At 40.5% G+C, this 23544-nt stretch overlaps 1 protein-coding gene across 1 annotated transcript in view; it reads left to right on the forward strand.

Annotated features, from left to right (window-relative positions):
- Positions 1-13154: 13154 nt before the first annotated feature.
- LOC124622491 (lipase 3-like) overlaps positions 13155-23544 on the forward strand; it is a 71720-nt gene continuing 61330 nt past the window's right edge. The window contains exons 1-3 of the mRNA XM_047148205.1: positions 13155-13289; positions 13364-13462; positions 20127-20234. Of these exons, the coding sequence (XP_047004161.1) occupies positions 13176-13289; positions 13364-13462; positions 20127-20234 (321 nt within the window). The 5' untranslated portion in view covers positions 13155-13175. The remainder of the gene's footprint in view (positions 13290-13363; positions 13463-20126; positions 20235-23544) is intronic.

Genomic DNA, 23544 nt, shown 5'->3' on the forward strand with positions numbered 1-23544 from the left:
TAGTATGGCTAAAGCTTCCGCAGAAACAATCGAAGTTCCCTTCGTCAGTTGAGGCATGTCTGAGATACGTCTTTGTGGACAGAGAGAGGCACATACCACATTGCTTGTCTCTCCTAATTTGGAGCCATCAATATCCAGGGTAACCGAAAATTCCCCTTACAGAGTGAGTACATAGTATTTAGAATAAGATTTAATGTCCGGAAACGTACCCTTTACGTGGTAAGGCCGTCTGTAAACATATATGCTAGGTGGATATGCAGCAGAATAGTCAGAGGGCAGGGGTGGTTACGTCGGATTGGCTGATGTCATTTGACGTCTAACCTGCCTTTCTGCCCTGGTTCGAGTCTAATTCACGTGTGTGTGAATGGTTGAGCACATGTTTGCACAATACACCCACATGATCCTTGCGAATGGCGAAGCAAGAGCTGCCAGTTGTAAGGTGCCAGGCAAATCCAACACCTTCCATGAAAACCTTGACATGATAGCAAATCCGGCAGTATGTCACATAGCCCCGAATTAATCCTGACATTAAATTAACCAAAGTAATACGATCAACAACTGAGCAAATGGAATACCACGGACTAACACAAGAACGCCTAAATGCATGTCATACCTTCCCACCGTGAAACAGACGCAGTTCCGAGGGAAGAAACGAGAACAGAAGCCGAGAGCAGAGTCGTGTAGGCTAGGAGGCCCTGCGATAAGGGACGGACACCCACATCGCTGGGCGGTCACCAAGAGCAGCCCCCAGCCCATGTTAAAAGATATAGCCCTCCAGATGAACAGTATAGATCTTACGATAACACTAAAAGGGCCACACCAGCTGCAAGTTTCAGCGTGAGACTATACGCGTCTCTGTTACGTGCAAACATTAAGAACATTGCCCCACCACGAAAAGTATAACGTTTCTCATTGGGTAGACAGAATTTTTGTAGGCGGAGCTTAAGGTTAACATTGAGACCCTGATTGGTCAGTTGAAAACGCAGCTACCGAGACAGCGAGGTGTGTGGAGCTGCGCCGCCCGCATCCCATGATGCTGTCTAACCACCGACAAGGTAATGGACACACGCGATGCCGCATAAGAGCACGTAAGGCTTCACTCAGAACTGCGGAAGTCTCATCTGTTACATCCCCTTTTTCGTAATACTAGTGTCGGTCGTCAATTAAAGCTTATGGTATTCACATTTGCTACTTGAAGTTAAAATCTGAAACGCGATGATTTTTCTGTTATATAATTATTCAGAAGCCACATCAGCCACTGTAAGTTACGACAAGTTAAATAAGTAATTAAAGATAATTGAGGGTCATTGTAGACCATTTGTGATAGTTTTCTCTTTTATGAAACTTGATTTAAAACTAGATTATAGATGTGAAATGGCGTAGGTCATCCTTCGATCCATTACAGAACTTGGAAAGCCATTCAGGGGAAATTCGTTCACATTTTTGTTGAACGCAGTTGGTTTTTATCATCCTGTATTAAAATATTTCCTTTCCTCAATAGTGCAATTTATAAACAAAATTTTGTGAGTAGAATAAAAATTCCAGTGGTAAACTTAACTGCTTTTTCGACTTTATTTTACCAGCTAACTAAAAATAGGAAAGCCTTGAATCCCTTCCACTAAATTTAGTTAGTATTAAGATTCTTTTACAGGGAGTGCAGTGGAGCTGACGCTGAAATCATAAAGTATTTGATTACATCATCGCTAGTCTCACTGAACTCTTCTGAACTCTACATGTCATGTGCGGTCTGGCGTCTCCTTACCAGCAACAGGTCCCAGGTTCAAACTAGTCAATTCCCTAAAAAACACGCTCAGAGCGTCGTTGCGCTAAAGAGGTTGGGGACACGACTCAGAACAAATAGTCATCACGCAGAATGTTAGAGAATGGCGACCCTCCCAGGATGGTAAAATACCATGATTGAAGGTCGACCACATGCCTAACTAGGTCAGAAAAATATCCTGTTGAAAAATGTTCGTAACGAGTAATTTTTCTGAAGGGTATAAATAGTCGAAAACAGTAGCTGCAGCGATAGGTAGTAAGAAAGTATTCAACAGAAAGTGAGACATTCTAGCAGAGACAATAGCATAATTAAGTTATGAATTTTAATATTGTCAGAATTAAATTTTGTCTCCAATGTCAGCACACAGGTGGCGGATACATCGTTGACAAGTTGGTTCTGACCCAACAAGTAAGTGAATGGATTGTCAGTCTTGGGTATAATAAGTGTCAAGTCGTGTGAACAAAAATTTTATGAAATGCGGGAGATCGTATGAGCGCATGTTAACGCGAAGTAGGGCGCGTGAATTCAAAATGTCTCTGAGCACTATGCGACTTAACTTCTGAGGTCATCAGTCCCCTAGAACTTAGAACTAATTAAACCTTACTAACCTAAGGACATCACACACATCCATGCCCGAGGCAGGATTCGAACCTGCGACCGTAGCGGTCGCTCGGCTCCAGACTGTAGCGCGTAGAACAGCACGGCCACTGCGGCCGGCACGCGTGAATTGCTTTTAAAACAGAAAATAAGGGAATCAGAAAGATTAGCAATGGCAGATCGAGACCTTGACCGAATTGAGGTAGAGACCCAGCATGAAGACGGACAGAGAATAGAGGACAGTACAACAGACGATGCAGTATCGCGTGAAATAGGACAGATAACGCACCTAATGATGATAATGTACGCCAAGGCACAGAAAACGTAGGTCAGCATACGACAGAGGAGCAGGAAAGTAGAGAGACAGCCCATGAGGATTCTAACTTGCGTCTTGAATATGCAGAGCCCATAGTACAAGTAATCAGAGCTCCCTCACAATAGAGTACAAGGAATTCGAGCAGAAACGTGTCACCGCACAGTTCAATGCAGTCGGTTGCATACCAACACTTGGTCGAAAATACAGAGCGTAGGACGTCAGAGGAAAACGCAATAGGACCCACCAATCTGGTAGAATTATTACAACAAATGGCGGAAACCATAACAAGGCAAAATAAAGAAATTGCGAACCAAATTCAAATTCAGAATGCAGAAACCACGAAACTAATGAGTGAGATTAATGAACAAAACAAAAGAATTCAGTTACACGTAAGTCGTATTGAAGACGAGGCAAAAGAATCTCGAGAAGTGATAAGAAACTTAATAACAGGTCACAATCAATTGAGAACAAACACTGACAAGGTACAGGTGGACGTACAAACATTGCGTAATGACACTTAGGGCGAGGTCAAAACATTACGTAACAACACCCAGGGAGAAGTCAAGCAACTAGAGAAACAGATAAACGCAATTACTTGACAAGCAGCAGGTACAGCGCGTGAAATTGTTGAAAACAGTGTGTTACACAAACATATCACAAAAGCAGCGCTGAAAAGATGTGATAATCGCATAGTCAAAATACAAGCGCAAACGAAGCAACAATTTCAGAAATTGCGAACAGAGTTGTTGCAAACCACTGAAGAGCGTAGTGAACAGGATCGAACAAGCACTGAGTCTGCAACCACATCCGTATCTGTAACAGCACCGGAAAAACAAGCAATTAACGAAGATATCAGGCATTTGCGATTCCAATCACAGGCGGAAAGTAACATACGTGAAATCAGACAGCCTGCACCGCAACAAACACGTTTCGAAACTCTTGATGAACAAACAGCACCACAAACACATGCGGAACCACAATGTGTGTTTCAAGACAGTTTGGATCGTGCAATGAAGCGGCAAGGTTAGCCAGACAAGATAACGAACCAATACGTGACAATGGAAAGCCAGGTCGCGAAGAGTATAGTGCAATGCATTCAGCTACAGGTTCACAACAGAATGTTGCAGCGACATCCCGATCGTACGAAGATTTTAGAGACAAGTTTCTCTCACGATATTGGTCCAGCGAAGTACAGAACAGAGTGAAATACGAATTATTACAGAACCCATATCTTGAAAATTCAGGATAAAAGGGTCCTGTGAAATTTTTCGAAGTAATGGCAAAGAAAAATCAATGCTTAGATGTACCATACAGTGACGGAGAGTTGATTAAATTATGCGCGATGAAGTTACCATTGAAATACCAGAAATCATTAGTAGATCGCGGAGGCAATGACGTCGAAGCATTTAAAGGAGTTCTAAGGAAACTAGAGTTTATATTTTCGGAAGATGACGCAAGAAAAAGACGAAGCGTATGTGAAAACGAAAGCAAGAAGCAGTGTAATCCACAAAACACTGTACGAAGAAACAATAATTACGAACCACGTGATAACTTCGCACCAAGAAACGACAACAGATTTCAACAAAGAAACGGTTATGGATTTAGAAGAGAATATTTCAATAATTATAATTCACCCAGGAACGGCAACAAATATTACAGAGGGAATAATAACAACTGGAACGGGTATTGGAGAACCAACAGAGCGACAAATTATCAACAAAGAAACCAATATCAACAAGCTGAACAAGAGAGAGAATACAGATATAAGAGGTGGAGGAAAGACCACCAAACCCGAAAAACGTTCGAATTGACAGCTAAGCGCCAAAGCCAAAGAGAATAACGCACCGACCCAGGATAATTGCAGCACCTTGAACAGCGAAGTAAATGCCTTATCACGAGAAGAGAAGATGGAAGAAACAAAACCGCAGGGACCTGATGAAAACGATGACAGGAAAATAACAATATCGTGTTGGGACACAATTAATTGGGAGAATACTAACGAGGAAGATGAATTACCAGAGGCATGCACAACGAATGTAGGAGGAAAGGACGAAGTAATGAGTATTGCAGAGCTATTTGAGATGGAAACCAGGGAAAGCGAATTCAATGAGGATAATGCGCAGTCGACAGAAGTTGAAAATAAGTTACGAGTGGGCACACAACCCAACGTATATAATGAAGGAAGTTATGAAGCGATAATTAGAGCATTTAGATGGGATTACGTGGAAGTAGCGACGAAGAAGGAGAAGATAGACGAGGATGAGGAAAAAGTAGAGGATGTTGAACAAAGCGTAAATGGAGGAAGAAATAGATTAGAGGAAATAAAAGAGAGAGAAGTAGCAGTCGAAGCTTATCCTACAGAAAGTTCGAATTCACAAGGGAAATTCCTAAAAAGACTCATGTATGATTCAGTGGAGGATTCGTTGATGCAAGAAGAAGAAGAACAGATGCAACCCTTTCAAATTCAACCAATTGTGAAGGCCATGGTAAAGCATACCCCAGTCAATATTGTAATTGATAGCGGAAGTGAACTGACTGCGATCCCAGAAAATTTATTCATGCAGTGTAATGCCAATGAGGAATTGCCAGTTCTGAAAACACGTAAGATTAAAGAAAGAGGTGCTATTAGAAACAATGCTGCGGAAGTTACGAGACAAACAAGTTTAACTCTTTCGTGCCAAGGTCAAACGATCGAAGCCAACTTCGTGATTATACCTAAACTAACTGAACATTTGATTATAGGCGCAGATTTTTTAAATGAGAGACGAGCGATAGTAGATATGGGGAAAGGTAACGTAACATTTGGGAATGTCACACTTCTCTTTGATCAAAAGCTAAAATTAGAAGAAATACCAATTATAAACAAATAATTAAGAATGATGCGAGATAAATAGGATGAAGGATTAGAATGGTATGCACGAAAGGGGGAATCGCCTCAACTCATGTTAGAAGTCCATAAAGAAATCGACGAAAAATTGCAAGAAGTTCAAGGTATTTCGGAACACAGTAAAAGAGAAATACAGGGTATTCTACGAGAAAAAGCAGAGGTATTTTTACCTAAGACTGGCAGTATTAAACACTTTCAGTACAAGTTTTAAGAAAAACAGCACAAACCATTTAGAGTGCCACCCTATACAGTCCCATTAAGCTATAGGAATAAAGTATTCCAGGAGATATCTAAAATGTTAGATGATGATGTTATTGAACCAGCTACCTCCACATATAGCAGCCCGCTGCATATTGTACAAAAACGAGATGGGAGCATCAGGTTTGTGCTTGATTCCAGACAGATCAATACAATCATAATCACTGCGCCCAGAGAAATTAGAGGAATTGATACAAAACTTCCATGGTGCTAAGATATTTTCGTCAATTGATTTCCAGAATAGATTCTGGCAAATAGCATTGGCCCCAGAATGTTGAAAATTTACAGCATTTATCGTATTCGGTAGATGTTACCAATTTAAACGATTGCCATTTGGTTTAAACATATCATCATCAGCGTTTATTAGGGGATTTAATACTATACTCAGTCCTGAAATTTTACAAAAAATTACATGTTATGTTGATGATGGGAACATCACAACGACACATTAAATAAGTTTTTACAGATCATGAAAGAGCATGGGGTTACAGTAAATATAACGTAATCCAAATTTGGAAGGCGAGGCATCAGATTTCTAGGACACATAATTTCAGAGACAGGGGTAATGCCAGATCCGGAAAAACTAATGGCAATCAAAGAATTCCGCGCTCCACATAACAAGAAAACTCTCAGAGGATTTCTAGGTCTCACCGGATTCTATAAAAAATTTATTTAGATGGAAAACACGCCATGGGTATGGGATCAGCAAGTCAATGAAGAACTTTTAAAAGTGAAAAACGCACTAACAACATCACCGATTTTAGCACATCCTGATGTAACACTAAATTTTTGTATGGCCACTGATAGCGCGAAAACAGGTTTAGGAGTTGTTTTATTCCAAGAATACGAACAGGCAGGGCTAAGATCATACAGAACAATTGCATTTGCCAGTCGTGTGCTCACAAAAAGCGAGAAAAACTATTCAGTCACGGAGTTGGGAGCATTGGCTATTGTATGGGGCTTCCAACGTTTTCGATACTTCCTATTCGGAAGAAAAACAAATGTATACACTGACCACAAGGCATTAGAATTTCTGTTATCCGCCAAACTAACTCATGGGAGGTTAGCCAGATGGATGTTAATACTACAAGAATTTGACTTCACTATTACACACATACCAGGACCAGCGAATGTATTAGCAGATGCTTTATCACGATGTCCACAAAGTGCATCCAATAACATAGGTTTAGAAACAGCAGAAGACCAGTTTACAAAGTATTATATGAAACAAGTACCTTTTGAAAACTACATTACGACAGCATTGAAAAACATAGGCAAAGAACAGGACAAGGATCCCGAAATACTAGGAATCAAACACAAGTGAAGAAGTAAGGATTTTCCAGACATTCGACAGCACTATCTCCGAAAAAATAATGTTTTATTTTTTAGACGAAATGTTACAACGAATGAATGGTTAATATATATCCCAGATGAACTAATTAATAAGTACATATGGTACACACATTTAAGTAATGGCCACTTTGGACCAAAGAAATGCTTTTTAAAAATAAAACAAACATGCCATTTTCCTAATATTGAAAGACGAATTAGAACAGTATTAGTCAAATGCAAAAAATGTATGAGGGCTAAACAAGTCACTTTCCAAACCAAACCACCTATGTTTCCAATAATCCCAAAAAAATTAAAACAAATAGCTGCAACAGATTTGATGGGGCCCCTCCCACGCACGAAAAATGGATATATTTTCATACTTGTCGTTTTGGAACTTACTTCAAAATGTGTTACCTTGACACCATTAAAACAGGCAACAGGTCTTACTATAAGTAAAGCATTTGGACAAGATTTTCTCAGACAAGTAGGTCGAGTGGAACGAATAATTTCGGATAATGGCCCACAATACAAATCAATCCAATGGCAGAACATGTTAAAACAACATAAAATAAAACCCATCTACATACCTAAGTACAAACCTAGCGAAAATCCAGTAGAACGATCTATGAAGGACATAGGCACTTTATGCCGATTATATGCAGGCAAAAGACACAACACTTGGGATATATACCTTAAAGATTTTCAAGAAGTAATAAATGAAATGCCACATAGCACTACACTACTACCTCCAGTTACTATACTTAAAAATATTGAACCCCCAAACATAACCAGAGAAAATGTTATATTTCCTATTGTACCACCTAGACAGCACAAACAAGTCATAGCAACAGCACTCTCCAACATCAGAAAGGCAGCCATTAAAAGAAAAGAAAGAGGAGATAGTACAGCAATTAAAAGAACATTCTCAGTAGGCCAGAAAGTATTTGTAAAAACACACCATCTCTCCATCGTCCGCCCCAGTAGCTGAGTGGTCAGCGTGACGGATTGCCGTCCTCTGGGCCCGGGTTCGATTCCCGGCTGGGTCGGAGATTTTCTCCGCTCAGGGACTGGGTGTTGTGTTGTGTTCATCATCATTTCATCCCCATCCGGCGTGCAGGTCGCCCAATGTGGCGCCGAATGTAATAAGACCTGCGATATGGCGGCCGGACCTGCCCCGCGAGGGGCCTCCCGGCCAATGACGCCAAACGCTCATTTCCATTTCCATCTCTCCATCAAACAGAAACACAAAATACATAAGTTTTATGCTGCATACTAAGGACCGGTCATAATTAGCCGAATTGCTCATGATAATGCTGTGGAACTAATGAACCCAAAAACAAGAAAAAACTTAGGACTTCACCATGTGAGCCATATCAAAAAGTTTGATGATTAATTTTATTACTGGTAAATAATCAGCACAATATTTCAAGTTTATGTTGCAGATAGAAGAAAGATAAAGAGAGAGGAAGGTGGGAAAAAGAAAGTAGTTTCGATAAAAACAAAAATAACACCAATAGTGGCATAGATTAAGGTGAAGGGATAAAGCATAGATAGTCTAACAGCATGAAATACTAAAATGCTATACACCACAACACTACATAAAAATAAAAAACGAATTTGGGGATTCTTGTAGAAGTTAAGACTCGAAATATCTTAGAAATGTAACATGGAAAGGGTGCCGAAATTTGTAAAGCTTTTTAAAAAGGCGTAAAACAATATAGGTACTAGACATATGTTAGATAATTATAAGTAAAACTTTTTGTAAGAACCATAGTAAAAAACTCCAGCAAAAACCAGATGCAATGACCCACAAGTTGCAAGAAGAGAAGTATCAAGAAAGAAAAGGATGTAATTAGCAAGACATGTTCCTACAAGGCAGAAGCGTCGCGAGAAGGGAAAGGACAGTGAGACCAACAAAGAGCACTTGTATCTCAAGTTGGCAGTAAATCTACTGCTAAAGGGAAACCTGCGGGGACAGAGAAGCAAACACCAGACTTTCGCCGCTCTTAAACACTGGGATGCGGAGTCAGTCCGACACAGCAGAGCGAGCAAAAAATGGCCGGCGAGAAGACGGCTTAGGCAAGCCACCACTGGTAAAAAAAAATGTCTAAAAGTCATACTACTGCTATTAAACAGCAACGCTGTAGCACTAAACTGAAGAAAACTTCCACAAAGTAGAAATGACATGTCCAAACAATTTATCAAACGGTTACTAAGAGAAGAACTTCAAAGCGACTAGTTATCAATAAGTATTCCAATATCCTGCCCAGAGAAGAACCAGGAACCAAGTAAGAAGCAGAGAAAAACAGGAAGAACAGAAGTTGAAGATTCACAAGATTGAGACCAAGAAAGAAGATGGCTGAAGAATAGACGACATACCTTCCCAAATCCCTATCCTATTGTAAACTAGTCGTCTGCAAAGTATTACAACGAAAAACAACCGCTTTCAGAGACATATAACGATGCCTTTCACGCATACAAAGCCAGTAAACCATGAGAGTCCGCACTCACTTCTCAATTCCATTACGGGACCTCCACAACAGAAATACACTGTTGCAAAGCCAACAAGAAACGACGAACGAAGCTGTACATCAAATACTTGCTCACATCCATTTTTCTCAAGTACATCAACTTTGTACAAAAACATTCGTCAACCTCATGAAGAAGCATTCATAGGATTGTGAAAATGTGTGAAACCATGTGGTGTAGGAATTGTGCAAAAGACACATGTGAAAAGCTAAATAAGTAAAGCACACCAGACAGCTAATAAACTAAAACAATAACAGTCATTGACTATGGACTTAAGTAAAAATAGACTATCGATAAAAATAAATAATTTCTTCTGAAATGGACAGTGTATAAAGAACAAAAATAAGGCATAATAAACACTAAAACTATATGTTACTTATTTTCTCCTCATAAAAATGAAAGAATAACTATATTTTACTTACTTCCTCCTTATAACAACAAAGAATAAAAAATTATCTTGTTCGATGTTTTTCCCTTTTTTAACATTTGTACCATTTATTAGGACAATATCTCAATACTTATGTATGTATATGTCTTTGTCAAAGTAATTCTTGGAAATAATTCTTATTTGTTAGTGTAACAATGTTGAAATGAATGTCTAGAAACTAAAACATTTTTTTAAATAATAATCAACAATATTCACAGTACTTACTTGTACATTATATTTAGAAAATGTGTTAGGAATAGGTTTTACTTAATTACTACATTTATAAAAAAAATATTTCTAATAAAATCGATGTGAAAGACTCCTCACTTTCCATAAGAAACTTCTTAAAAAATCAAACTTCACACTTAAGTAAAGAAAGAAAATAATTAAAAACTAATAGTGATAATAGCATAAAAATATTCTTCTCTTGCTAATATAAACATATTTTTGAGAATGATCTGGAAGAATATAAAAATATAAATTAGTAATACAAACTAGCATAGAACTAAAATAACGTGGCTGAACAGTAGGCAACAAAATTTATATAAAGGAATAATCTTTGACTGACTTAGACAACGATTCAATCATTGCCTAACTTCAGTGCAAAAATTAAGTTCGAAGGGTGGTGATATGTAAGGTGTCAGGCAAATCCAACACCTTCCATGAGAAACCTGACATCATAGGAAATTCGGCAGTATGTCGCATAGCTCCGAATTAATCCTGACATTAAATTAACCAAAGTAATACGATCAACAACTGAGCAAATGGAGTACCACGGACTAACACAAGAACGCCTAAATGCAAGTCATACATTCCCACCGTGAAACAGACGCAATTCCGAGGTGAGAAACGAGAAGCCGAGAGCAGAGTCGTGTAGGCTACGAGCCCCTACAATAAGGGACGGACACCCAGATTGCTGGCTGATCACCAAGAGCGGCCCCCAGCCCATGTTAAAAGATAGAGCCCTCCAGGTGAACAGTATAGATCTTACGATAACACTAAAAGGGCCACACCAGCTTCAAGTTTTAGCGTGAGACTATACGCGTCTCTGTTACGTTGCAAACATTAGAAACAAATGCCCCACCACGAAAAGTATAACGTTTCTCATTGGGTAGACAGAATTTTTGTAGGCGGAGCTTAAGGTTAACATTGAGACCCTGATTGGTCAGTTGAAAACACAGCCAGATACCTTTTTCTTAAACCCACTTTGTAGTAAAAGAAGGTAGAGAGAGTTGCTACCGAGACGGCGTGGTGTGTGGAGCTGCGCCGCCCGCCACCCATGACGGTGACTAACCACCGACAAGGTAATGAACACACGCATAGCCGAATAAGAGCACGTAAGGCTTCACTCAGAACTGCGGAAGTCTCATCTGTTACATCCCCTTTTTGCGTAATACTAGTGTCGACCGTCAATTAAAGCTTATGGTATTCACATTTGCTATCTGAAGTTAAAATCTGAAACGCGATGATTTTTCTATTATAATTATTATGAAGCCACATCAGCCACTGTAATTTACGACAAGTTAAATAAGTAATTAAAGATAATTAAGGGTCATTGTAGACCATTTGTGATAGTTTTTTTCTTTTATGAAACTTGATTTAAACCTAGATTATAGATGTGATATGGCATAGCTCATCCTTCGATCCATTACAGAACTTGGAAACCCATTCAGGGAATATTCGTTCACATTTTTGTTGAACGCAGTTGGATTTTATCATCCTGTATTAAAATATTTCCTTTTCTAAATAGTGCAATTTATAAACAATGTTTTGTGAGTAGAATAAAAATTCCAGTGATAAACTGAACTGCTTTTTCGACTTTATTTTACCAGCTAACTAAAAATAGGAAAGCCTTGAATCTTTTCCACTAAATTTAGTTAGTATTAAGATTCTTTTACAAGGAGTGCAGTGGAGCTGACGCTGAAATCATTAAGTATTTGGTTATATCATCGCTAGTCTCACTGAATTCTTCTGAGCTCTACATGTCATGTGTGGTCTGGCGTCTCCTTACCAGCAACAGGTCCCAGGTTCAAACTAGTCAATTCCCTAAAAAACACGCTCAGAGCGTCGTTGCGCGGAAGAGGTTGGGAGACACGACTCAGAACAAATAGACACCACGAGGAATGTTAGACAGTCGCCTTTGTCAAGATCGCTCTCCACAAGGTCCGACTCCACCGGATACCGTTTTCACCATAATTATGCAACGGCTTCGAGAACGGGAATCTTCACCGTCAGCAGGCGTGACTGTGGTGCTCCAAGGAGACGTTGCGTGACCCGGTCGGAAGAGATCGTGCTGCATAATGTTGAAGAGAACCCGTCAATGACAACACGAGCGATTTCTTTGGCTATTAATGAGTGGAACTGTAAAACAAGTAATATGCTGGGTCACCCCTAAACAATTACTTGTAAAAATAGTCGGGTTGCCAACACATTTTGAAACATTTGTAGTACGGAAACGGTACTTTTTCGGACATGGGTTCCAATTCAAAATATCATGTACTCTCTCCCCTCTACCAGTTCTAGAAGTCTGTAACGGGAATGTCCCAACACCCATCGAACGTACAAAAAGTTCGACCGTTTGTAGTATTCAAGGCAAATTATATCACGACAGATGAGCGGATTTTCCATCGGTAACTTGCAGTCTAAATGTATACACAATTCATGGGAGAGAACAACGACTGAGAGGGAACTCGTTATTCAGGCTTTTGACAGGGGCTCACATTATTTTGTCACTGGACAGCGTATCTTACAGTGTCCCTTGGAACTAGATTACCTGTCAACATGACGCAGTGAAAACGAGAACAATAAAAGCACTCATCTGGTTGATATAATTAACCAAAATACAGATGAGCGTCAAAGGTCTCCTCACTTTTCGATAATTTTTTTTCTGGCGAACACGGATTACTGGAGGGATTGCGACGCACGTCCCGCAGTGATACCGGTGCTCGAATGGCGATGAGTGATGACCGCCGAGATAAGAGCGGCCGCCTTTAAAGAGCGCGGGCCGGCTGTGCGGGCGCCGGCTCCTCCTGCTTGACCCGCCGTCGCCATGGTGATCGCCCCGGTGCTCGTCGTCGCCCTGGCGTCGCTCGCCGCCGTCCAGGGGGCGGTGCCCCACCGCAGCCCAGCCGCGGCGGCTCAGCGGCACGTCGACCTGGACACGGTAGGCAGCTCTCTGGCTGGTCCATCCGCACTCACCTCTGGGCCTACCTCAACTGATCCAGCCTTTTACTGTAGCTGTTGCAGAGTCTCCGAGCGAAACTAGAGGCCGAACAGGGGACGGTCTCGGATCGCAGCCCTCTTCCATATTCCCACAAGCACATCGATGTGGACGCGGTAAGTACTAATCCGTTAGTCGGTACAAAAATCGCCGGCCGGGGTGGCCGAGCGGTTCTAGCCGCTACAGTCTGGAACCGCGCGACCGCTATGGTGCGAATCCTGCCTCGGGCATGGGTGTGTGTGATGTCCGTCGGTTAGTTAGCTTTAAGTAGTTCTAAGTTCTAGGGAAGTGGTGACCTCAGAAGTTAAGTCCCATAGTGCTCAGAGCCATTTGAATCGAAACTCCCACGATATTTGTTATTAAAATTTGCTTTGTAACTCGAGAAGAATTAGGACCACCTTTCCTCGAGAAGAGTGGGCGGACCTCAATGGCATAATATGTATAGAACAACCGCGTGCACAGACCTCCATGCGTCTAGGCATGAGCATCTATCTCAAACGAATGCCATGTCGAGCACTCTGCATCTTGCGGTAGCTTACCAGTAATTGACGTAGCAAATGAGCAGGAGTCAGTAAACAAGGAAAAAGCACCAAATTTTTAGTTGTATATGCTGATGAAAACTTGAGCTGGAAGAAGTATATTACTGGGCTTTTCAAACAGTTAGTTTTGCTCTTCGTGTTACTGCTGGTCCTGGAAATCAACGAATCAGCCTCGTAACATATTTCGATATTTCCGCTCACTAGAGAAACGTACAGTGGCATCCACGCCAGATTTAGTGGTAAGATGGTCCACTGGATAACTCGTCGAAAACTGAACACAGATGAAGCATGTAAACCGGAAGAAGGTGTACTAAACTGTGAAAAAGAAAGAAAAATTGAAACAGTGAACTGTCTAGTCTCAAGAGGTGCAACATCGAGCAAATGTTAATAGCTACGGCGGCGTGGTTATGTGATCACGGTGTGGAATAGGAGCAGGTAGATCCCCGCTCAAATCTCCCTCATGCCCCTCATTTTTTACTTCTCATAATTATGAACCAACTCGTTGGTTGTAGGGCATTGCCACCGCAAGGAAGTTGTATTCAAATTTGTATTCTTGTCGTGGTGTAGCGTCCGTTTGCAACAGCGAGGTGTAAGGAAGAGACCGCCAGACGTAATTAGCTCCTATTTGTTCCACGCAAGTACCTCATGTTATGCCTCTTCCGTTCCGTTTGAAGTAATGATTCTTGACATCCTTTTTTTGTAACATAGTTCAAATCCGATTATTTGTCGTCTCCGTTTCTTTGAGAAGTCTATGCGGCATCTCGCTTTCTGTCACTATTCATCACATTTACTTGCGACGGTAATATATTCGTACCTCATGGCTCGCAATATATAACCAATATATAATATGATAACTGCCAAGATTACAGAAGGAGAAGAGACACATCAATGACTGGATGGAAAATTCAAAAATTCGTGAAAAAGGAAGAACGGAGCAGGAGGAAGATTTGAATACGGATGGTCTGCTTTGTAGGCTAAAACCGTTATCATACAACCACAACGCTATGAATCTCACATTCCGATCAATGTTTCGCATCTTGAGCTTAGACCGTTCATTGCTTCTGTTTTGCTTCTTCTTTCAGAGTTCTGTACACCTTCTTCCTGTTTTGACGCTGGATCTGTGTCCAGTTTTAGACGGGCTATGCAATATGCCATTTTACCACTAAATCTGAGGGCCTGCGATGGGGAGTTTCCCTTGCCACTAACTTTTATGGCATAATTTTCTGGAGTGACGCACCACTTAAAAACAAAGTACTTACTGCACAAAAGCGCAGTAACAACAATTATTATTGATCGCTTTCCCAGTAACATGAAATGGCTGAAAGGTAGCAAAATGTGCATTAAATCAATATTAAACTCATTTGTTCTGGAAAACTCTTTCCATCGCATAGACGAATTTGTATACAGAAAACGGTAATCTATAAAAATTAAAAAGTGGAGTAGTTGCATGTGTAGGCCTGAAAAATAAATTTTTTATTATTTATCCTGTAAACTGACTCGTTCCGGATCATTTTCCTAAAAAAGTCTTCAAAAGATGTATAGAACGTGTAACTAACATAAACAGTCGCCAAAATATGATGCTCAGATCAACAAGTAGAGTGGACGTCGTGGCCAAAATCATCAAACGCTGGCAAAGCAATCGAGACAGAGCAAGATAAATTAGATGATCTGTTATATGACTTCTTCCAGATCAATCCACGGGAAAACTTTATTGACTCGTACGGTGATGTGCTATCCGGTATATTTCAATCCCACCAGCAATCATAAAAGATCTGCTTCGTAAAATTAAAAACGATCTAGGTCTTCGATAATAAAGTATATATATCCCCATTTTGTACCAGTGTAGCATGTTATATGTAGAAAAGCTCATTAGACAGACTTCAAGAACTGCAAGGAACATTACAACATGCATGAAACATCCATGCAAATAATTTGTAGTCGAAATGAAATACCACACTAGCCTTAACGTGGTGTAGGTTCACATAGTAAAAAAAAATTCCATACAATTAAGACTTTTAGAAAATTTTATAAGCAGATGTTGAGGTTTCAATTGAACAAGGCATCGTATTTGGAACTCAATTGATCTGCATCTCACTGGCAACCTCGCTCTGACAGAGACAAACAACATCTAGGCACGAGGGCAGAGAAATAAATTTACATGTTGACCCTTAGTACTGTTGTAAGTAACATCTTCCATTTAATAGTAATGATTTATTTACATCACTTACAATCGTTGTGAGCCACAATTACAATTAAAAGACGTTGTCTCACATCTTGTTTTGGTTGTAGGGCATCGCCACCCCAAGGAGTTTCGTCAGGTGGCGAAACAAAACACGAAATGTAACGTAAAACGTGAACTATCCGTCTGAAGATGAAGCTATCGGTTCGAAACCGGTAACGGCGATATTTAAATAAATAAATAGTATTGTAAAAAGTGGCTGGTTGCTGTAATCTGTGTAAGAGACAACATATATTTTACACACAGTCACGGGCTCAATAAGACAGTTTTTGACAAAACAGAAATAAATTTAGCTACGTTAAAGACCGAGGCGAGTAGCGCGAGAAAAATTCAGCTTCAACTGCGACCACTACGCCACGATCACCTCATACTCTGCTTGAAGTCCAGGCAGTGGACACATATAAGAGCACGGACAGCGGCCCTTGAATGAGATAATTTGTTCGGTAATATGGTACCGTCTCCTCGGATGAAAACATGAAAACATAATTACCCAAAAGGGAAAAAAGACCTAGGAGACTAGAAGAACGTTACAAGTAAGGAAGAAAAAGGATAGTAAGATGGATGATCAATAACTGGGAGTCATACGCTATGGTTTGAGGGGAACGCCCATACAGGCACACGAGTGAGGAACTGGTTGGTGAGTAACTTGGGTTAGGTCGTGAACGTAAGGAACTAGGTAGAAAAGAGTGTTGCAGCTAGGTACTACTCACATGGTCGGTTTGTCTAATTTATCAGGTGACAAATATTGTCAGTGCAGCCACCAACCCTATTCCGGCAACAGATGCCATCGTGTAACGATAGTGGGAAATGGGTTGAGGTCATCGCAGAAGGTGGAGCATCTTGGCTAAACAAAGAAAATACAGGTGTCGCTTCACTAGATTAAGAGCGTAAGTGATTATAAAGTTCTGCGATTTTGTAAACAATAAAGGACAAAGGTCACTTGACGAATTTCCCTTGTAGTGAACCCCGTTTTAAATAAATTTAGGAAAATAAAATGTCGAGAGACAAAAACTGCCTCTTTATTCTACTTCTAATATTTTCTTTTATTCAGTCACATAAAAGTTTTATGCGCTATCTGATATCGATTAGCATTCTGACAAAACATTAACAGGTACCATCCGGATGCCGTTTCAGATGTTCTGATACGACCAACGGTGGCCACTCCCGTTTTCCAGTACAAATTTTTTTGTGCTTGGGACACAAGAGTGGAATTAAGCAAACTTATTCAGTTCTGGTATGGGTAGAGATCCTACAATACGAAAATCAGCTCTGAGTTACTCTCAATAATAAACCGTGTGAATACACAACTGTTGTAGAACGGCACAAAAACTACGAGGACAGCGACTGTTGGGTTACGGTCCACATTCGAATAGCACAAGCAGGAACAAATTACGTGAGCTCCTTGCCATCAGTACACCAGTCAAGTTCCCTATGGCTACAGATAGCAGAAAACCACCTTTAGACTTTAGATTGATGCAGGCAGGCGATATATGTAATAGTCGCAACAGGAGAGCTGCAAGGAAAACACGCTTTTTTGTTTCGCATAGCAGCTACGTTTTTCAGAAAGGCAACAAATATAAATATAGTTTCAAAAATTTGAAACAAGCACTTTTGCAGACACCAGCACATAAACAATACATGCTTTAGAGCTGATGGTTATGAGTGGCTAATGATCCTACCTATATGATGGTCGTCTTTTTCAAAAACTTTGCTGCTTTGCCAAACAAAATAGCGTGTTTTCATTACAGCTTTCCTGTCGCAGATATTCATGAATGGTGGACGTAATAGGAATAGGGAGAGATTCACCTTACATAACCGGTAGAATGGCCGAAGAAATATTAGGATATTTTATATCCTTCATGAACTTTGTGTTATGACCTTCAACGTTAACCATACAAAAATAACAAGGATTTTGCGGCTCCCTCCAAACCACAGGAATTGCAAGATGCATTCATTTTCTCTTCCCATTTTTCCACAGTCTCAGTGTCTCAACACATGTATGGCATATCTTGTGCGGTGCCCAGCTTTCGTCTTGATCTCCAAGCCTTACACCAAAGTGGCTGGAAGACGTTTTTCACGAAACTGATAATTTCTTATCTTCTCCTAGCAATTGCCACAAACAAAACAGAATACGTTCTGGTTCTCTGAACACTTGTGGAAACTCATTTCTAAGAAACAGCAAAACTACTTTTAACAGCACAAATATAACCTCACAACACTATAGCATGATAATAATGAACTAAAATGTTCTTCATGACCCTAGATGTGGGTGACAAATATGGATAACTGCTCTATCTTACGAAACAAAATTTCCTTCACTTGCAGTAAAACTTCTCATTAGAACTAAGGTAGAAATGAAAAATGAGCTTACTTCGTTTGTGAAAAAGTTATACGCGATGGAAAGAAACTAATCAGCTGCCTGAAATCACCTTAAGAAAGTGTTTCAGAGTAGTGAAAATTACGTAAACGTCAAAAAGAATGTTGCATAGTAAAACCAACGTGTTGTCATGTAGCACTGACAGACGCCTAGGAGGATTAGTTTATCTCTTCAGAGAATAAATGGGATAAAATTTATAAAAAATAAATTGTCATTGTCGAATTTAATGTATTACAGGACAAGTGTGAGTGATCAATTACCCAAGAAAATAATTACGAACAATATTAAAAGTCACCTAAACTGTGTGTAAAATGCTGAACGAAAACGTGCTGTACATGGAATTGGGGAACGCACTCATAGGTATTGATAAAAAAGTGGTGAAACATCTAGAAGTATGTATATTAAATCAGTCATTGGCAATTTACAGCTAGACCTCTGAAAGAAAATTTTTGAAAAAGTTATTCGGTAGCTCTCGCTTGGTTCTCATCCTGAGATGACGAGAATAATAAATCAATTGGAAACGTGGAAATTCTTACATAGTGATACTTCTAACACACCTATTTTAGCAATAAGAATCACATCACCAACCAAGTGAACGTTTCCAGGGAGATCAAAATAATGTGTTGGGAAACTCCTTTATAAAAAGTTTGGTAAGGACAAATGTCACAAGTGCAGGGGACAATATTTTTTTATAAGTTTATTGAAGCTTTTTACGGGATATAACTCATTGTTATGTAAAATTTTGGGATTTTGTGAAACTAATGGCGCACCTGACAAATGGTTAACATAGCATTTAATGAAAAATTTGTGAAACTGTATTACGTATTTATACAGTTGTAGGTGAAGACAATTTTCTCCTACGGTGAAGTAACAGAGTTCGACAACAGTCAATAATTGGTGTATGACTACGTCTCATGCAGTTAAATGACCTTCCATTTAATACACAGTGAATAGAATTGGTTGTTTTAGCAGACGTGAATATAATCAGTCCCTACAGATATACAGCAAAATAAGAAATTGCGAAAAAAGTCTATAAAATTATTCACTGGTGTTCTGCAGCTGCTCAATGTCTGAAGCTTTTTTATGTTAAGCATAGACAGTTCTGCAAATCAAAGGACAAAACACCAATTATTAATGTTATGCACGAGGAAGAACTTCTGCGTGCGTACACTTTTGTGCTATGTGTCTGTGTTGTTCTAAAATGTGATTAACGAGTTTCACCTTGTAGCAAAACACTTATAGCTGTGTTAGAAAAGAAGGCAAACCCAATCTTCATTAAAACTAGCAATAGTCTGTAGAGGTATGAACAGTTTACATTCAAAATCTTTTGCCTCAAACCTGCTATATGAAATGCCCAACAGATAGAACTATATTCTGAAGTTATCTAAAGATGTTTCTTCTTGGTTGCTACGCCTATGCGACAAAAGTACTTCAGTTTTTAAATTTGTAGCTTCTGTAGTATAAAGGAATTGAAAAATATTTGTTTCAGTTGTGTACTGGGTTACATGAATCTAAGAACTAATTTAGTATCACATTTACTGATGTGCTTCCTCTCACTATCACATATATCGTCTAACTTACTCACAGAAAAAGTACTTATTTAGCTTAGTTGCCCTGTGTTGCAGTTTCTGCAGAAACTCAGGACAAGCCTGGAGCATAAAGAGGGGGCGGCCTCAGACCGCAGCCCTCATCCAGAGGTCCTTGAACGCCATCCGGACATCGACCTAGAGACGGTAAGAGCTGACGTTCAGACACCATCCTTGACGCGTTCTGTGTCGGAATTAAGACTTGAGTAGCACTAAAAAGCTGCAATGTGTAATAGTTATGACAAAGTTAATTCACAGAATGTGCCAGATCGGGTCTCAGGCGCCGGCACATTCTATCCTAACACGTTTCGCAGGTAGGCTCGCACTTTCAACAGTGGTTATTTTACGCGTCATACTATGTAAAAATTCATAAATTTTTATTTGTGGGACATCCACAGCTTTTTTGAAACATGTTCATTGTAAACAAAGCCGCCACAGTTGTAAAATATTTTTATTGACCCAACTCTCGTTCGACAGAAGTTTGCTACAAGTTACCACGGTTTCGGAACCTTAGCCCCACCATCAGGTGTATCTGAAATCTAGTGATAATAGGTGGCCATTTCCATTCCCGAACATCGAGCGAGGTGGCGCAGTGGCTAGCACACTGGACTCGCATTCGGGAGGACGATGGTTCAATCCCACGTCCGGCCATCCTCATTTAGGTTTTCCGTGATTTCCCTAAATCGCTCCAGGCAAATGCCGGGATGGTTCCTTTGAAAGGGCACGGTCGACTCCCTTCCCCGTCCTTTCCTAGTCCGATGAGACCGATGACCCAGCTGTCTGGTCTCCTCCCACAAATAACCCAACCCAATCCCATTCCCGAACAAGTAGTAGGCAAACATTTACCGTAGGTGGACCGTCAAATAACGTTCCAGAATGTGGCTAAGTGTGGCTCCAAAGATTCCTAACTTTGAAACGCGGCCTAGGAACATGTCTTTTGTCCCAAGATTGCCGTCGGAATACAAGGCTTTCGGGCGTATCTGAGAGAACACACAGCACCCATGTAACTATTTAGATACGCCGCGATGTGTATTCGACTATTGGGTGCATACGGCAATTTCAGTGTGGGTGCATACCATCGTTTATCCCCTCGCAGGAATACAGCGAGGCTGCAAGCGACGGGGAAAATGAACGGGATCTCAACATCAGTAGAGAGCAGCACTTGGGAATATGGGTCGGATGCGAAGCACCTGGATGGCTGAGGCGGTTGAGGCAACCGTTCTAGAGAAGTGGAGCGTACGTCTTCGAGTCTCGGTCAGGCATAAGTTTCCTAGAGCAGCTGTTGAATTATTGCAACGCCCAAAGCAGCTGCGTCGTACGAACTTATGTATTTCGATCCTGTCTCGTGCTTGCTTTCACTCCAGTGTTAGTTGCACGTTAACAGCGATATACAGCAGTATGAATGTACTTACTGATGCAGAGTTGGTCGATATAAATCCCGTGCAAGAGTTCACTGAATGCAACGGGAGAGTGGCACGAAGACCTATGCTGAAATGTTCCCTCACCTACAGCCAGCACATCGCAGTACTTTTGTACCTGAGGTTCTTGCATTTCTCTGTGTTTTGTGTTTGGGGATGCATACTGCATTGTTGTGAAGGTATTTTCACAGAAACTGGGATGATCGCCGTAACAACCGAATACATGTTAATTATGTCATTACTTTGTAATGCGCCGCCGGAGAACGCGGGTCCCTTGTACCCAAATAGTCAGACGGTATTCCTGTACAACCTCTGAAGGTTTGTCGGCATAGTTCTGGTTCATCCTGTATGTCCCTCCGTGTGCACTGTGAGCAGCAAATAACTCTCTACTAATGTCTCTATTAATTCACACTGATTGCTATACCTTTCGAAGTACGTTATGCTGGCTGGAACTTGTTGAACGTTACTACCAAGTTATCGACCAATGCCTTACTGTTGCCACTCCAGAGCTTTGCATTTGAATTGTTCGACAGAAAGAAGGACCACCGCACTGTCACGATGGATGTCCGCGCGTTACTTTCTATAGATCAATGGTAGTCACACTTCCTTGCTCAGGACTCAAGTATAACATTGTACAAATCTTATTATTTGTTGATAACCTACGTAAATTAGTACGTTATGAGCCCCCAATAGACTAAGTATAGTAGGAGCTTCATAAGTTGCCCGCAAGTAATGATCGTTAGAAGTCGGCACCATTCTGGACATTCAGAGTCGATCGTTCTCTGTTTCTGATTGGTGCCATCCTCAACGAAACCAAATATGTGACATTGCAATTGCCTAACGAACTATTGTTGTGTTGTCTGTGTGAGCGAATGATTGTGTTATAACAGTAAATGTACTCATATTGAAATGAATTATGCAATATGAGACACGACCACAAATGTTTACTAAATGTTACAAATGTCGTTTAGCTTCTGCTCACTGCCTTGCACTGCAAACAACCTTAATTTAATTTCATATTCCTGCTACAATTTGATTAATTTTTCTGATTTTGAGAGAGCTGAAGGGCGATCAGTTTGTCAACCATTCAATAGCCAAGATCGCCTAAAATATGAAGAATATGTTAAAATATTACCGTCTCTGTAAGTCTTCTTCTTTGTTACTGAGCAGGAAAACTACTCTCTTAAGAAGGCATTAACGTTAGTTGACGTTCATGGAGTCTACTGTTAGTGGCTAGTAGTATATTATTACAAAGTAGGGCCGAGAACCACAGGCCGCAGAAACACTATCCGGGCCGCAAGTGGCCCACTGGCCGCAGTTAACGACCACTGTTGTAGATGCTTACTTTTTCCACGATAACGCCGCAGTGCCTCTTAATACTTTAGTGCCACAGGCTTGCCACCTTCTCCGTACTTGGTTCGGAGCAGAGCTTTTGCAATTCAAAGACAGGTGACAGCAGTTTATTTCCATTTGAGTGATTGTGCGAGTGTGAATTCGTGTGGCTATAAACAGCAGAATTTAACATTTAGGGGTCTTCCGAGACCGACCCGTCTCACTTGAAGTGTACTACTAGGTAAGAATGGTGCTCACCACGAAAAATGTCTAAGAGCGAACTGCAAATGTAAAAGAGAAAATAATCTTACATTCAAGTAACTTTTTAGTGTGACTACTATTTTCTTAATAAAATCTTCAGAGCTGCCGGTAATACCATTTCTCATATTCATAGCTCAATGTTTCAAGTACAACACTTGTAATTTCCCTTAGAGCCGTCGCTCTTCATATGACTGAAAAGATAGGCACGAAGAGACCCTTCCACTTCGAAAATCGCATGGTCACCGATACGGTTGAAACCTTTAGTGTTGCACCTTTGATTATCACACTTGGCTAAGATGTTTGTAAATGGCTGTTAGTCTCTTGAAGTCACATGGCCTAATCGCTCGGAGGAAAGAAGCAGGGCAGGATATTGAAGGCTGGTTCTCTGTTCCTAGTCCTCTACAACTTGTTACTAATGTCCTTCAAATTATCTTCAGATCCGAGAA

Source organism: Schistocerca americana, chromosome 7 (assembly GCF_021461395.2).
Source record: "Schistocerca americana isolate TAMUIC-IGC-003095 chromosome 7, iqSchAmer2.1, whole genome shotgun sequence".
NCBI classification, from domain to species: domain Eukaryota; kingdom Metazoa; phylum Arthropoda; class Insecta; order Orthoptera; family Acrididae; genus Schistocerca; species Schistocerca americana.